Raw genomic sequence first — 17,697 nt, 5'->3', positions numbered from 1 at the left:
AATTCTCTATCATCAGTTAGGGATATTGAAGACAGTCGTGGACCAAGTTGAGCCAGAATTCATTGGGAATCCACCAGCAATAACATCTAGGACAGGAGAAAAGAAGCAACTGCGGCGAAGCAGCAACAAAGAATATTTTAGATAAGGCTTTTCTCATTTTACAGTTAAAACCAAGTCTGCTAGAGGTTTATGGTCATAAAGCTCCCATTACCTATAGTTCTTGTAAAGCAATAGTCCATATTTTTTTTTGGTAAAGCAGTAGTCTAATTGTTAGAAGTTTTGCCGTGCTATTTTCCTTGTCAATTTTGACTGAAATTCCACAAAATTTCTTGGAATCTTAAAAATCAGTGATGTAATCTATAGAGATCAAGTGATTCTCGTGCTATTTTCCTTGTCAATTTTGACTGAAATTCCACAAAATTTCTTGGAATCTTAAAAATCAGTGATGTAATCTACAGAGATCAAGTGCACAAGAAACTTTCAGGCATTGAATCCATTTATACATTTAAAAAATACATTTTAAACAACTTAAATTCATGGTTTTGCCAAAAATTATATACAACAGAAAATGCAAAAAAATATGCTCCTTTTTGTTAAAACACTGTAACTAAAATTGATAGATCATCTTTGTAATCATAGCAGGGAATTGAAATAACAACAAGATCTGCAACCGGCTGCTCTGCGAATGCCTCGCTCTGCTCCATACGAGCTAACCCTAATCCCTGCCTACTCCTGGCTTTCAAAGCTCAAGCCACAGCGCTCCTGTTGACTTCTTTCCCATGGATGCGCCTTCGGGAGGGGCGGGATCTTCCCCCCCTCCTCTCAACGCTTCCGCCTCTGACATTTCCAGGCCTGCAGTACCTCTGTTCCCTCCTGGCGTTTTCCCAGAAACAGATCAGGGATCTGAACCCGTCAATAATGAAGCTGACCTCTCAGCAGCACGTGAAGCGAATGCCAAAGACAAAGGCGTGAACCAAAAGTCTCCAACGTCACAGCCAAAGGCGACCTCGGCAACATGCATCCCGAAAGCTGCAGAAAGAATCAAAGTCGATCTCCCCAGTCATCGAATCAACAGCGAAATTCAATTTATGCAGGACCATGCGCTCATAGGCAAATTCCTCGGATTCTGGCCAACTGAAAAGGCCCTGCATGGCTGGATCGCTTCAAAATGGAAGCCCAAAGGACAAGTCACTCTGCAGCTTGGCCCCAAAGGCTTCTTCACGGCCATTTTCCACTGCGTGGAGGACAAATCTCGCATATTTGAAGGCGGCCCGTACTTCTTTAACTCCTCAGGTTTGTACCTTCGTGACTGGAAAGCTAGGTTTAACCCAGATAAAGAAGATTTCAGTTGGGCTCCAGTATGGATACGTATGTACTCCCTTCCTTCGGAATACTGGAAAGAGGAAACGCTAACGGACATCGGCAACAGCTTGGGGGTTTTCATCAAAGTTGTTGAGGAAACCAAAACTCGAAGATATACCTCATACGCCAGGATCTGCATCCAGATGCATCTGACCAAAGCTCTTGCAGATTCGGTAAGTCTCTTTCATGATGATTTTGAATGGATTCAACCATTAGACTACGAGCATATTCCTTTTCGTTGTCGAAAATGCCATGAACATGGCCATCTCTTCCGGGATTGTCCTCTGAATACTCTGCCCAAAACCTCTGCTAATGAAACCAGCAAAGACTCTGAAGGATTCATTAAAGTCCCTAATCGCCGGCGGCATGCAAAGAAAAATCCCGCAGCCCCAGAAAGCCCCAAAAAGCCTGAATCCCAGAATAGATTTATAATACTCTCCACTCAAGATCCCTCAGAGAATCAAAGCTCAGATCCACAGGCGATCCCTTCCCCACCCTCATCCTCCCAGATTATCAAAGCTTCTCGGCCATCCTCAGCCTCCGCTCCCTCCAGCCTTCTAATATCCTCTGACTCGGAGAAACCTGTTCCAGATACTGGCCTAAATTCCTCCACCTCGGAGAAAACTGTTCCAGAGACCGGCCAGCAGTCTTCTTCAATGGAGCTAGATGCTGCTCTAGCTCTTAGTCTGCATGACAACGCATCCATGGAAGATCAGAATACTCCTACAATAATGGACGAGGATCCAGAGAATGTTAGCCTGGAAGGTCTGGATATCCTCAAATTGGAAACAGCATGCAAGCAGAAAGAATACAATACAATACCCCCATGGCAAATCGAAAGGCTGGAAGGAGTTCTCACCAAAGTTCAGCATAATAAATGTCTAGGTATACAAGCTAGAAGCCCCTAGGATGGAAAAAAAATCCTAAAAGAAACGAAGAAAAGAGGGCGCAAAACAGATTTGCAAAGGACCATTATCGTAGGAGAAATACTAATGGAATCTGGGCGATTCCCTAAGTTGACAAAGTTCTACAAACCCCAACCCCACTGTTCCTCATGAAGCTCATCTCTTGGAATGTGAGAGGGCTCAATAGCCCCTCAAAACACAGAATGTTAAAAAACTTGATCCAGCAAGAAAAACCATCTTTAGTTTTTCTTCAAGAAACGAAAAGTAATAACACTGCTATAGAAAGAATCCTTAATAAGGTCTGGTCAGGAAGCTGCTCAGTTTCAGTAGACGCCTCCGGAGCTTCCGGAGGGCTGGCAATCATGTGGAACCCGCAGGTTCTCACTCTTCAAGACTTTCATGCTACCCACTTCCTCATCCAAGCGTCCTTCCATCTCATCGGGACAAACATTCACGGGCATCTCTCAAATGTTTATTTTCCGCAAAATTTACAACAAAAACTGGAGCTTTTGGATACACTCACAATTCTCAATTCTAATAGGCAGTTCCCCCTCTGGATTGGTGGCGGCGATTTCAATATCATAACGACTCTGGAGGAGAAACACGGAGGCAGATCGAAGTTAGAAGGTGACAGTATTGGCTTCAAAGAATTTATTCAAAGCAACCAATTAATGGATATTCAGACTTCCAATGGTGTATATACCTGGACCAATAAGCGGAGGGGTACTCAGCATATTGCTTCCAGGCTAGATCGGTTCCTCATCTCGGACAATGCCATACACCTGGGAGGGGACTTTCATGCTTCCATAATGCCCCAAGGAGGATCAGATCACTGGCCCATTATGTTACAATGGTCACGGCCAGGTACAAAATGCAACAGACCTTTTCGATTTGAAGCCTTTTGGTTCTCAAATCCTAACTTCAAAGCAGTGGTCAGTGAGGCTTGGAAATCCTTTACCCCCCTGAAGGAGCCAAAATGTTCCAATTCCAACAGAAACTAAAAAACCTAAAACAAGTTCTCAAAGTTTGGAACCGTACTCAGTTTGGCAACATTTTTGAGAATCGGAAAAAGTTGGAACAGCAAATGTGCTCACTTCAACAGACTATCATCTTGGAGGGAAGGACAGAAGAGCATGCGCATCAGGAGCAGACCCTTTGGACTGAAATTGAAGCACGCAGGCAGCAAGAAGAAATCCTGTGGCGACAAAAGTCCAGAATCCGGTGGCTCAAGGAAGGGGAGAAGAATACAAAATTCTTCCATAGATCCGCCATTCAAAGAAGAATGCACAACAATATTGCATTCATTAACAATCGTCAAGGGGAAAGATTAGAAGTGCATGAAGACATGGAAAAGGAATTCAAAGAGTACTTTCAGGAAACTCTTAGGGAACCTCCAGGAAGCAGAGATCAAGCCATTAGAACCATCACGCAGCACATTCCTAAAATCATAACGGAGGACCACAACAATAAACTGCTCCAATCTATTTCAATGTAGGAAGTAGAAGCCGTGATGGCCCAACTCAAGGATGGCAAGGCACCTGGTCCTGATGGTTTCACCGCCAACTTCTTTCACGAGTTTTGGGAGCTCATCAAGACAGAGGTATGGGAATTAGTGGAGGAATCAAGATCTATGCACTGGATTCTCCCCTCCCTAAATGCTACTTTCTTAGCGCTAGTTCCTAAAGGGGATGAACCAAATACGCCCGACAAATATAGGCCGATTGCATTATGCAACGTCATCTACAAACTCATCTCCAAAGTACTGGCGAACAGGCTCAAACCTCTCCTCCCTCTTCTCATCTCGCCGGAGCAGACTGGATACGTAGAAGGGCGTCAGATAATGGACGGCATTATTCTTTCAAATGAAGTAATCCACTCTCTGAAGCTTCTAAAAAAGCCAGGTATGATTCTAAAGCTTGATCTCTCTAAAGCTTTTGACAAACTTAGCTGGAACTATATACATCAGATGTTATTGGCATTTGGCTTCAATGCCACTTGGACAAGATGGATCATGAATCTCATCTCCTCTCCCTGTTTTTCGGTCCTGCTCAATGGCTCCCCCTCATCGCCCTTCCGCCCCTCACGTGGTATTCGTCAAGGGGATCCCCTATCCCCCTTCCTTTTTGTCCTCATGGCAGAAGGGCTCAGTCGTCTGCTTCACTCTGCCGTATCCTCTCAAGCTCTAAAGGGCATCTCTCTCCATGGTCTTCATCCCTTATCCCACCAACAGTTTGTAGACGATACTATGCTTTTTGGCCACCCTTCATCTCAAGAGGCAAAAGCCTTCAAAGATCTGCTCTCTCTCTTCTCTGAAGCCTCTGGTACCTCTATCAATGCCTCCAAATCCCAACTCTTCTTTTTTAATACCCCAGCCACTACTCAAAGGAACATCGCTCGTATTCTGGGATTCTCTACAGCAGCGCTTCCCTCGAAATACCTGGGGGCTCCTTTGTTGGACTCAGCCATAAAACACACCTCCTGGAGGACTCTTCTCGACAAATTGGATTCAAGACTCTCTTCCTGGACTTTCCGCTCTCTCAATATGGCCGGCAGACTCATTCTGATCAAATCTGTTCTCCAGGCCATGCCTCTGTATCTTTTTTCTATTCTGGCAGCGCCAAAATGGGTCCTTAAGGCAATCCGCAATCTTCAAAGAAACTTTCTGTGGGGATCTTCTGGTCTCAATAGGAAATGGGCTCTTGTTAATTGGAAGGAGGTCTGCCAGCCAAAATCAGAGGGTGGGCTCGGATTAAGGGACCCTCTCCAAAGCAACAACACAATGGGAGCCCGTATATGGTGGAATTGGATCTCCAAACCACATATACCCTGGGCGCGGCTATGGCAAGCAAAATATGCTCCAGGAAGTCAATGGAACGACCTCATAAGAATTAGCACTACAACCCCAGGCTCTTTGATTTGGAATGCTGCCAAGCTTCACAGCGCCTTCATTCAAGAGCATAGCTTCTGGGAAATTCATTCAGGAACCACAGCTAGGTTCTGGGAGGACTCTTGGCAACAGCTCCCAAAACTAGCCTCTCTTTTCCACAAGCCAATCTGGCAGGTTTCTATGCAGCAAGCTAATCTTACCCATGTTCATCAATTCTGGCAGCAGCAAACGCCCCAAGACTTTCAACTCTGGAAACCCGCTAGCACCTGGCAGGCCAATTGGCAAGGGGAAACCTACACAGAGATCGATCAGGAGTTAAATCACAGAAGAATCAAATACTCAGATCAGCAGGACAAGCTGCGATGGGGACATACGCCAAGAGGAATGTTTACCACCAAGGAAGCTTACCAGCTTCGCTACTCAACCACTCAGACAGACAAGGATCAGCTCTGGGAACGGGTCTGGCAACCAGGAATATGGCCTAAGGTTTCCACCTTTCTATGGCTCTTAAGCAAGAGGCATATCCTCACTTGGGACAATCTGCAAAAAAGGGGATTCATTGGCCCATCGAGATGTCCCAACTGCAATCTCAACTCTGAATCCATCATGCATCTCATGGAGACTTGTCCTCTAGCTACTCAGTTATGGGAGAAAACTGACCAATGCAATAGAAGATCAGGAAAACGGATGGGAGATATAACAGATACCATTAGAAAATGGCCAAAGCACCCTTTTCAAAGCCCTCTTCTAAACTCTCTGTGGAACCTAATCCCAGGCTTTCTCTACTGGATACTCTGGAAGGAAAGGAACAACAGAATTTTCAACAATATCAGCAGGCCAATTGATACTCTGTGGCTTCTTCTGAAGCAAAATCTCCAAGAAACTCTAGCTATTAGACACTGGAAAGACACGGATCTGCCAGAATCACCTCAGGAACGCCTCATCATGAACGCCTGGAATCTGGACCTGTCCTTTTTGGCCCATGTTAAAGCTCGACCTCCAACCAGTTCTGCCTCTCCTCTCACTTGGTCTCCTCCTGCATCCAACTCATACAAATTGAATTTTGATGGGGCAGCCAAGGGCAATCCTGGGCCGACGGGTTTTGGGGGGTCTTCAGGAACGATGTGGGCGCAGCACTGCATATCTACTATGGAACCATTGGCAAAGACACCAACAACGCTGCTGAATTGGAAGGACTGTGGAAAGGGATTTGCATTGCAGATCAAAAAAACTTCTTCCCATTAGAGGTAGAGGGAGACTCCCTTATCCTAATAACAGCGGCCACCAGGATTCAAGCAGGTACCTCGGCAGCCAAGATAGCTTCTAGCTGGAGGCTGCTCAGCAGATTGGAACTTCTGGAGGAACGGCTCCGGAACCCCCAAAGCATCACCTTCAAGCATGTAAGACGCACTGCCAACAAAGTAGCAGATAGACTGGCCAATCAAGGGGTAAACCAGCAGATCCCATATTTCTCAGGACCTCTCGGCGACTCAGATGATGAACAACTCAAACATGAATGCACTTCTCTGGTGCAACAGGACTACTCGCTCCCGGATGCGGGTGATTGATAGATATAGAGGTACGATGGAGGCGCGCAAGGTGGGCAAGTGGCAGCCCAACTGCGTCAGGTGTATGCGTCATGGGCTGGAAAGCTGGCCTCGCACAAATTCATTAATGGCAGCATTAACACTGCCTTCCCTGCTTCTGGTTATAGGCACGATGGCGCTCAGTTTAATCCTCATTGTTGTTGTTCCAACGCATGCATTCGGCTCCATCAAGGTTGCAGTCCTGGGCGACTCTCCGAGCGATAGCTCGTCCACCTGCTTCCCGTCGGCTCTGGTGCATGCTGAGAGTTCTTCCCTGTTGGTCTGTCTCTGCTGGGCTATATGCGCCTTTACCATCTCCGGCCTCCATTCAGCTCCGGTTCCTGATGCTTACAGCTTTTATCGGGCTCAGTCTTCGGCTCTCTCGGTGCATACGCCCCTCAGTCGTTTCTCCGCCTTCCCTCCTCCGTTTAACAGTCCCCATCCCATAAAAATGCCAAGAGAAAGGCTGAGAATGGTAAGCAGGCGCGGCGGTTCACGTGGTCGAGCCACCAACCAGCACTCCACCACTCTGGACCCCTCTGAGGATGCGTCGGTCTATCCAGCCACCAGAAGTGGCAGGGGCAGGGGAAGGGGGCAAGCTAGAGGCGAAGCCTGTATGCATCACGCGCATCCCACAGCCCGCTTCCGCATTCCTTGTTCCCTGGCAAATTCCTCCTTCATCATCTCTGTGACAATCGAAAGGTGTGAGAATACCACGGGTTCGGGAGCAGTTCAACATGGGGTTACTGCAGAACAGAGGTTGGCAAGTCAAATTGCCACCCCGCGCCATGTCACCGGAGGCATGCCTACTACGCACTTTGAAGCCAATGTTGGCCCAAGCGAACCTACGAGAGGAGAGCCTTCAAGCTCTGCGGTCCATTCTTCTGACTCCATGGACTCAGGTCAATTTGGGTGCCGAATTTTGGAGGAACAACCGTCAACCTCAGATGAAGATTGAACCAGTCAGCGCCTCTGGTTTTTTGGTTCTGCCTCCGAAGACGAAGCTCACCTCCTTTTCGATTCACAGGGTTCATGCCTGTTTCAGGCTTTTGTCTATGATACAGGTCGGGGTCTGTTTATGTTTCTGTTTATGTAAAAATCGGTCCTTGAAACAGCAGTGTTTTACTCAGTCCGGTATCGCTGTATGGGTCAGTTTTTCGAGTCTTTCTGGAATGTTCAATGTTCCTTGAAACTAATTTCTCTGATGTAAGTCATTTTGCCGGTTCCACAGTCAGGATGCCAAGTTTTTTTTGCTCTATGCCAACTTCATGGCATGAATTCTCGAGGCAGTGGCCTCGCTGTAACTTTTTTGTATGAATATAGGAGTAGACTAATTGAGAAAAAAAAAATCATAGCAGGGACTTCCCGGGTAGAAAGGAATTGTTTGGTTCATGTGATCGTCTGATAGGACAGCAGCAAGATAAATACTGTACATAATGAAAATTAGATGGACAGTGGGAATATGAACCCAAAAAAAGACAGTTCACAGAAATTTCTTGAAGAAATGGCTCAGAATTTACTGATAAGTTTTCACCAGTATCATAAACTGGGCGGTGAGCTACTTTAAGATCGAACGAGATATTACAATTTAACCTATACAGTAATCTTAACCAGTTGCAAGTTTTTGAGCCAAATTATTATTCTATATCAATTATGTCCATATCTACCTGCATCAACTACATTCATTTCATATCAATGGCGTAACAATTTCAGGCCATAAAAATGAAATCGGTGAACAAACAACTAAAGCTCTACTGAAGGTGCAGTCAAGTGAGGATGATTTTTAAATTTACTTACTTGAAGTTGAGGTACTGACCCACGATGATCAATAGCAGAGAGTACCATGGCGGCCAAACAAAGTGGGCGACTGAAAGCACGGCGAGGATCTGTGTCAGCTTCAAAATGTGAGAGATTAGGGCCATTCGGTGAGATGGGTTTACTCCCTCCCCACACCATTGTACCCATTTTCTAGGATATGTCCACAAAAAACAATAGAAAGGGAAAGGGAGTATGACTGCAACGCAGACCAAGAGACTATGGACACCCATTGTTAGCTCGAAAGTCTCTATAACATCCCTGTGCTAGTGCTTGATTATCATTGGAATATAGATATTTTCACGGACTTCACCGAGTGAACTTCTCAAAGAGTTTCGTACCGGAAAAGAAATGGAAAATTCTTGTCAAGGATTATTAAGTAATTTAAGCGGGAAAAGTTAAAAGTTTTGCATTTACAGTTCATTTGATTAAAATTTCTTTTATCATAGGTAAGCTTGATTAGATTTCTAAATATTTTTTTCCAGAATTTATTAATAATTATTTAAAAGTTTATTAATATAAATATACTACTATTTATTAAAAAAATGTTGTTTTTATATTTATAAAAATAAAATTGATTGGATTATTTAAATTGAGAGGCATTTTACATTATTATTTTTCCAAGAAAGAAAAAACATTAAAATTTCATTAACAGCAACAACAAAAACCAGTACATGTTCAAAATATGCATGAGTCAAAATACATCATAGGGCAAGGAACATTAGTCTAATGAGAAAATTACTTCAGAAAAACTTTTTGCTATTCATTGATTCCAATACTACTCAGATCCTATTGATAAGCACTAGCTTTATATCATCAACTACATATGTATTATGATAAAATTCCTACAAGTGCGGCTATAGATTATAGAATGTGAGCAATCTCATATACTCTTTATCTGATTGGCAAAAGACCTTCCCCCTGTAGAATGCTAGACTTCCATTGTCTAGTGATAGAACTAAAAGGATCATGAATCCGCCAATAGTCCCTTTTTCAATAGTTCATCCGCTATGGAGTTGAATTCCCTGTGCACATGAGAGAAATTGATGTTGTTGAAAGTTTGTTTTAAGGCTTTAATGCATTGCATCCAAATTCCAAGGTCCATAGTGTTTATGTGAGCCCTGTCATTGATCCAGTCAATGATGCACTTTGAGTCCGCCAAGATATTTATATTTTCAATCTAGAGACGCCTAGTATTTTGTAATAATTCCCACAGGTTGATCACCTCTGCCTTTGTGTTTGTGCTTCTTCCAATAGATCTAATATTCCTCGTCTTTGTTGATTTCAATCACTGCGTCACAACGACAATTACCATGTTGTGAAGCCCCATGAAAGTGTCATGTAGGAGTGGGCAGTAAAGGTCTCTCTGGAATACATCTATGGGAGCCAAAGATCCTCTCTGACTGTTTAGAGTATTCCAAATAGATAAGATTGATGCAAGATGTGGTGTGATTTATGTCCAATCTCTTTTCCTCAAAAATAGTTATATTCCTTACATGCCATATACCCCAAATGATGGAGAGGGGGAGGAATTTGTTTATTTTCTTGCATCTGAGCCACCACTTTATATAGTCCTCTATTATGTTGAAAGACAACCCTCAGTCTAAACCAAAGTCTTTACATTATAGTATTGAAGAAATGTTGCCTTAACATGAAATGATATTTTTTTGGGTGAAAATTTTATTACCTTTCAAAATTGGAATATACAAGATAAGTTGAAACATTATGGTCAGTCTCTCACTAGGGAAATCTGACCAGATCAAAAAATTGACTCTTCGTAAAGAAAAGAGAGCTAAACGAATTCTAGGAGAGACAATAGTAAACCTAACAAAATTGAGAAATTGTCCTTAAGGGCATTGCAAAAAAACCTTTGCATCATAGGAAGCATGAAACATGGACATATAAAAAACTAGTTAGAGTGATCTGAATGTGAGGCTACAATAAGGATGGGATCTTTAGTGTCTTCGGATGTTTTCCCGTTGAGGGAGGAATGCCAAGTTGTTGTTCAATTCTCTTCATCCTTCAATCGAGATCCCTTAAATACCAATGAAAATGCTAAAGGGAGTGGAGAATAATTGTTCGATGCTCGTGTGAGTCCAAAAGTGTGTGACCTAGTAGAAACTTCATCTACTAATAGAGATCAACAATTTGCATATATTGGTTGAAGCAGCCTCTCGTGTGTCTCATGTGTCTAGTGTCTGGTATCTAATATGCGCTTCCAGTGAGAACATTTGTGCATGAGAGGGGATGTCTCGATGACGAAGCTTCCCCCTCAACATGTGTGAGTTATTCCTTAATATCTCTAGGCATGAGTTCACAATAACATGATGCCAAGTCTTCGAGATGATGGTGCATGCAAGTATTTCCCTTGTGGGTCCGCTCTTGGTAATAGGCAAGACCCCTCTGAACTCTCACTCTCTAATGAGGTATGGGGGAAAAGTCATAGCAATAGAAAATCCTAGACAAAGGTCTGTATAGACTAAGTAAGTTTGATGAAACAATAGGTGCCACATCATTCGGGAGCTAGATAATAAGACATAGCCATCGTAGGACCCTCCCAATAAGAAATCTTGGAAATTCAGATTAGGAGGAGCTGGAAGAAAGGTTTTATGACCCAAGATACTAACCACCAAGAGAATCCAAAATGAACGCTTACAAAGAGAACTCGAGGAAGCCTGAGCATAAATTAGCATAAGCCGGATGGGAGGAGGGAAAAGCGGCATGGCTAGGGAGATGGGAGGCCCAAAGACAAGAGAGACAGAGGGAAGCCAAGAAGGAGAGAAGGAATCGTAGAGAATGGAAGGGGGAAGGATCAGAATCGAAAGCCTAAAGGAGGAAAGAGATGTTGAAATTCTAAAATTGTGCAACATAATACAATTTTCTTCCAAATAATTACTTCCTGATTATTTTTTCATACATAATTTAATGCCACTGCTATCATTAAACAATTACTCTCAGAAAATCTCAACAGTAAGTGTAGCATAAATGGTAAAGATCATAGAAAGGCAACCATGCACAATAGAGAATAATTTTACCCTGGGAAACCCAACCTTGCGAGAAAACCCAACAACTTTTCTTAGGAGAAATTATTCTTTGACAAGGTTTATAAATCATCATTTTTCTTAGAAATATATGTCAATAATCCAAGTCAAATAATATTCAAACATGGTCAAAACATATGTTGGTCAACGTTGATCAAACTAGTCAAAAATCATGAATTCAACACTGGTCAACTTGGCCTGTTCAAACACGTTTTGGGTCAAACTTTCACCCTACGATCGACTACAGTCAACCCTACAATTTGTGGTCAACAGTTCGCATGTGTGGCCCTCCTGTGGTCAACTCAGCAGTCAGATTTGGTCAACACCCTACAGTCAAATCTAGTCAAATCGGCTCTGTCAAACTTGGTCATCTATTGCAGTCAAACTCATCCTTCTTGTTCACACATGTGGTTATCCAAGAGATAAAAGAATGATGAAGAGAGATGGAAGGAATTTCTCTAGCTTGGTGGTCAAATGAGACATCACATCATCTTATTTATACATGTCAAATGAGTGTGACAACCTAAGGAACACATCCCTTCACTAGTTGGCCAACTTGTCAAAGCCAAAAAATTGTATTTTATTTTGCATCTAATGGTGACTCGAATACCTCTTGATGCTACAAAAAATCAACACTCCCTCTTAGCAAGGGAGGTATTCTCCTTAGTTGAAAATAGATTTATCCTTAGCTGAAATTTCTCCTCCACTAAAAAAGTTTGTGAGCTTGTTATATTGATGTAGTGTCTCCTCACATGCACATCAATAGATATAAATCACTCCATCCTAGGGTAGGTAATGTGAGTATCATGGGTCATTTACCCCTAGTCAAATCAACACGACCCCATGGGAGATGTCTACCCCGTTAAATATTGTAGCTCAGACAAGTGTTATAGCCTTGAGAGGTGTCACTAAGCTTGAAGTGGTATGTCCAGAGATTTTAAAATGTTTTCTTCATATCAATGTCCCAAGCCTATCCTTCTTCAATGAAAAACTTCTTCAAAAAAATACCATTTTAATTTTTTGTTGAGACATCAACATTTGTATTTACAAGGTTTTGGGGTCTCTACGGCCTGGTTGTCCAACTCTTGAGGGATTTTGGTCTTGAGCAACCTTCCTAAGGATAACCATGGGCTTCGCAACTCCCTATAAACTCAAGGCTATAGAAATCAGTCTAGATCCATCTTAATTCTGGATCTATCAAGAGCTAAAAGGGATCAAATCTCTTGAGGTGCAAACCTCCTTTTTGAGTGCAAAACTTAAGGAAAGGTTTGCACCTCAAGAGATTTGATCCTTACCAGAGCTTGATAGATCCAAAGTTAATATGGACCTAGGCTAGTTTAATTGTTAATAATCAATAATTATAATTATTGATTTTATTTTTTAAATTTAATTTTTATTTGTATGTAATTTCACTGAGTCAAAATGTTTTAATTAATAAGGATAGGCCTTAGACATTGATCTAAAGCAAACATTTTAAAATATTTGGACATACCTACTTCAAAGTGTTATAGCCTTGTTGGGTTTTTCCTCCATGTGGTTTTTTCCCATAGAAAAATACTTGTGTCTCTTGTTTGGTTGTCTCTTTATGATCCTACTGGCATTTTTTTTTCCACTATCGAGATCTTCGATGTAATTACTTTATGATGAATGTGAATACAGTAAAGATTAATATAAGAAATCATAAGAAGCAATTAGCATATTAGAAGACCTTGAAAAACCATTAGAGAATGGGTTGCGTTGTCAAGTGGTTGGTCCATGTAGACCCCTCGAAATGGATAGAACCATTGTAGCCAAGCTAGAAGGATAGGAAATAGGACATACATGCCCACATGCAACCAAGAATACAATTGCAACAGGAAAAGGGAGGTTGAGAGGCTCTTGTTAAGATTTATTTGTTCACAGAGAGGTTGTAGGGAACATTCATTCTTCCATTCATAAGGGGCAGAGTCAGCACAGGGGAAAAGAAAGCAAGAAATTCCTCATTGAAGGGAAGGAAACAGGAAGTGGAAACTCAACAAAGAGGAAGAGATCATACTGAAAACAAACCAACTAAAGAAGCCAAGAGAGTTTGCTAGTGTAGGATAGAGAGTAGTGGCTTGCAAAGGACTAATGAAGTCACCTAGAGTTGTTTTCCTTGGACTGAAGTACCCACTCGGAAGTTTGTGGATTGATGAAGCTACTGGTGAGGAGATAGAGATACTTGGGTACTTGGGGTGGTTGATTAAACACCATGTGTGGCCTTGGGCTAGGAACATTGGTGCTTGCACTCTCTAAAGAAATACCTAATAAGGTGATCTCTTTACTTCCAGGGTAACTTGTCCAACTGAGGAACCTTCCCATGTTGAACTCTCATCCTCCTATGATTGCCTGAGGATTGAAGAAACCACCTAGTGTGGCTTGCCTTGGGAACCACTAGGAAGCTTGCGGTATGAATAAATTACTAATTTATCGGTAGCTTGTCAAGCGAAGAACCTTCCCATATTTGCATATTGAGCTCTCCTACTCTTATAATCGAGTAGTGGCTTGTCTAGGGCTGAAGAGACCACTAAGAGTGGCTTGCCGATGGACTGAAGAAATCACTAGGAATCTTTGCTCTAAAGAACATATTGATTGATTAGTAGTTTTCCATTAAAGAACCTTCACATGTTATAATAAGATTACTCTCCTGACTTAGAGATGTGATTCTCTATGGAATAAGGGACTCATGTGATAAAATTTGTTTGAGTTAAAGTTACTGAGATTGAGCAATGATTTGCTTGAGGCTCGGGAATACCACTAGGAAGCTTGTGGTATGAAGAACCTATTGATTTATCAATAGCTTGCCACTGAGCAACCTTCCCATATAATAATGAAATTATACTCTTGGATAACTATTGAGAACAATTGAGGGGAGTAAGCCCCCATGCATATGGTTATCTAACTGGCTAGTGGGTAAAGGTGGGTTACCTTTGGAGGCCCTGTTTTAGTTGGAAGCATAAATTAATAGTGTTAAGCACTCCTGCTCAAGCTTTGTAATATGGCTCGGGGGTGACTACCGCGAGAAAGGCTTGGTTTTCTAAGGTTGGGTGGATAATTAGGGTCCCAATCTCAATTGCCATATCTCTTATAAGTGCATGTGATTATCATGTCATTATGCATTTGATTATCATGCCATTGTGCATGTGATTATCATGTCATTGTTTATTGTCCTGATACAAGGTCATGATAATGTTGAGGAGTTTTGTTTTCCTGCGTGAATAAGGAATATTAATATCGTGTGTAGAGATTTTAAGGAATGGTTCATTTCCTATGGATATTTATGAACTTGAAAAATAACCTAGGATTGCCTGAGCATGAAGAGATGGGAATCTTTATTAATGATTAAGTAATTGCATTGTAATGTTTGGACATATTGCCATTGTGTTGATGAATTGTTCAAGTTAGCAATAATGAATGTGATTTCCTATATAGAAGTGTTCCTTGAATATTTTCTTAGGAATGGTTTATTCATGTATCCATCCCGACCTTGCAAATTGGTTTAAATGGCCTATGTACGAAGAGATAGATCAATCTTTTTTAGTCACATGAATACCTACATTAAAATGTCTTGCCTATCGGGTTGGTAATTACCCATGAGCTCAGGAGAGATAGCTTGGAATATATACATATATATGAGTATATGAACATTTAGTTTAGTTATGCATTCGCAGGCTAAGTTTGGGCCGAAGTAGTACAAGCTCGGGAGGGATAACCTGGAAGCGAATGCATATACCGTTGTATATCTATAGACTATGTGTCAAATGCCTAAGTGAATTCCCTTATACATGCATTAACAATCACCAAAGTGTGGGGCTGGAAATATAGAGATTTCAGAGGAAGAGGTTTAAGACATAGTTAAAACATGCGTTCAAGTGCCATGACCAAGCATCGAGGGTAGGAAAAGTCCACACTATATAGCTAGATGCTTATGTCATGGGGGCTAGAAGTTTAGGGCCCAGAGGAACATGAAGATTCAAGCCCTATAAGCCATATGTCCAGGATTTATGTCCACGGGCGTAAGAAGGATAAATCAAGGTCGTTGAAAGCTAAGAGCTTTATCGTCATCCATGTGTCCAAAAGGTTTTACTCCATAGAACTCATTTGGAGCCCAAGGAAACCCCATCGAGATTCATTCACTAGGACGACATGGTAAGTGGGGCCTCATCCAGGAGGATCCCAAAAGGACCAAAATTCGAAGTCCTCAAATCTCAACAAAAATACCACCAAGTCGTAGATCTCGACTAGAGCTTTCCAACAATGCGAACGACACCTCAAAAGGCCTCCATATGACAAATTTATGGCCATAAGTTTTCATTAAACAAATAAAAAGGGTGTGCAAGTGGGACCCACTGAGTGCTATGTGGCACTTCCACAGGATGCCACGTGGTAGTGCAATTAGCAGATTGTACGCTGGCGTGGCATTGCAGTGGCACTAAATATGCGAGTGACATGGCATTCATTGGGCGGAGTCATGGACCAATGAGGGCCTGCCACATGGCCTAATTACATGGTGCCACATGGCACCCCAAGGCTAGCAAAAATTAGTGTGAAGACCAAGTCGGTTGGAGTCCACAAGGTTTGAACCTCTAACAAGGTTTCCAAACACCCTACCAATGGGCCACGAGCTTATTTGTGGAATGAATGGTGCATTCTATATTTGAAGCTTTGTTACAACTGAAGTGTAAATGAGGAAAGCCCGTGGGCTTGACCCCGGGACCTTCGCCCAACCACTAGCGGGGCATTCACAAGACCACCTGCCAACAACAAGCCACATGAGCACATATTATTCATTGGTCAATAATTGCACAAGGACATGGTAATATGATTGTGTTGGATTGGTATCATATGGTTGGTTTAAACGAACACCATATTATTGTTATATACATATACCATATGATATATGGGAGTTATAACAATATGGTTAGAACGTGGGCAAAGGAGTATTACGGTTATAATATTTTCCATAAATGTATTGTGGTTAAAAACAACATGCCATATATATAATATGGTCAAACTTTAATGTGTCCCATTTAAATTAATATGGCAATGGACTTTGTAAATTCTATCAATGTTAAATATTTAACATGCTCATTCAACTAAGGGTGTCCACAAGGGAGATCCGAGTGCACCCAATTCCAAGCATGAGTTTCAAGACAACCTACAATTAATGAAGAGAGAGTAGTATGTGTAGCACGATGTCCAAGGTATTGGAGCCCACAAAGGTCCAAAAGTAACAATGACATAAAACTATGGTGTTTATAGTCATTATTCGTGATTTTTGAGACGAGTCCAATGGTGTAGAAAAATTTGGATTTTTGAGGGCTTAGGGCAGAAGCCCACATTTGTCATTAATGCTTGGCATGTATTTCGAGATAGAGATGCTCTTTTTAGAAGTTGATTGTGTTTATTGTCGAAAGTTGCAAAATGATAAAACAAACTTGTTGGTACTATGTTCAATGCGTTTTGAGCATCCAGTGGAGTTTTTGGGCATAGAAACCAATGTAAGTCCCATTTATTGTTGATTTGCCTCTTTCGATATTTGTAAAATGGAACATGCATTTGTAGATATGCTCGAGTATGAACAACATATTCAAAAAGGATCTTGGCCACTTTTTGTGAGAATCCAACCAATTTAACTTGGAAAAGGGAAAACAATTATGCCACTTTATGTGAAAGAGTTTAACCCCTTTGAAGGGAGAACAATTTATGCCACTTGTTTGTGAGAATTCATTCCTTTTGTATTGTCAAAGGAGAATGTCTCTTTGTAGGAGAGACATTGCCACTTGAAGTGAGAGTTCAGTCCTTGTATTGACAAAGAAGAGCCTTATTGAAGAGCAACTCATGAAGTGGTTACGCAGTTGAGCAGAGCCTAGAGACATAGCCCACACTGGGTAACCTCCGTTATCAAATTCAAGTGCAATTATCTCTATTGTCATGCATTCATGTGTTTGATTCTTCATGTATGTTGCATTTATGGTTTTTTCATGCTCTTTATGCAATTTGTTTTAAAGTCATCAAAGTAAAGTTCTTGGATCATGTTGGTATCAGAGCAGGTCTGACATAAATTGTAGGTATTGAATCAG

The 17,697-nt window shown here is 41.8% G+C and overlaps 1 protein-coding gene across 1 annotated transcript in view; it reads right to left on the bottom strand.

Annotated features, from left to right (window-relative positions):
* Positions 1 to 8,906, bottom strand: part of PLMT (phospholipid N-methyltransferase) — an 85,612-nt gene extending 76,706 nt beyond the window's left edge. The window contains exon 1 of the mRNA XM_089439907.1: positions 8,538 to 8,906. Within this exon, the coding sequence (XP_089296033.1) occupies positions 8,538 to 8,788 (251 nt within the window). The 5' untranslated portion in view covers positions 8,789 to 8,906. The remainder of the gene's footprint in view (positions 1 to 8,537) is intronic.
* Positions 8,907 to 17,697: the final 8,791 nt, after the last annotated feature.

This window comes from Pinus tabuliformis, chromosome 9 (assembly GCF_031772625.1).
Source record: "Pinus tabuliformis cultivar Carrire ecotype Pingquan chromosome 9, CPIR1, whole genome shotgun sequence".
In the NCBI taxonomy this organism is placed as follows: Eukaryota; Viridiplantae; Streptophyta; class Pinopsida; order Pinales; family Pinaceae; genus Pinus; species Pinus tabuliformis.
Note: the sequence above shows the minus strand (reverse complement) of the source record. Positions and strands in the feature narration are given on the sequence as shown.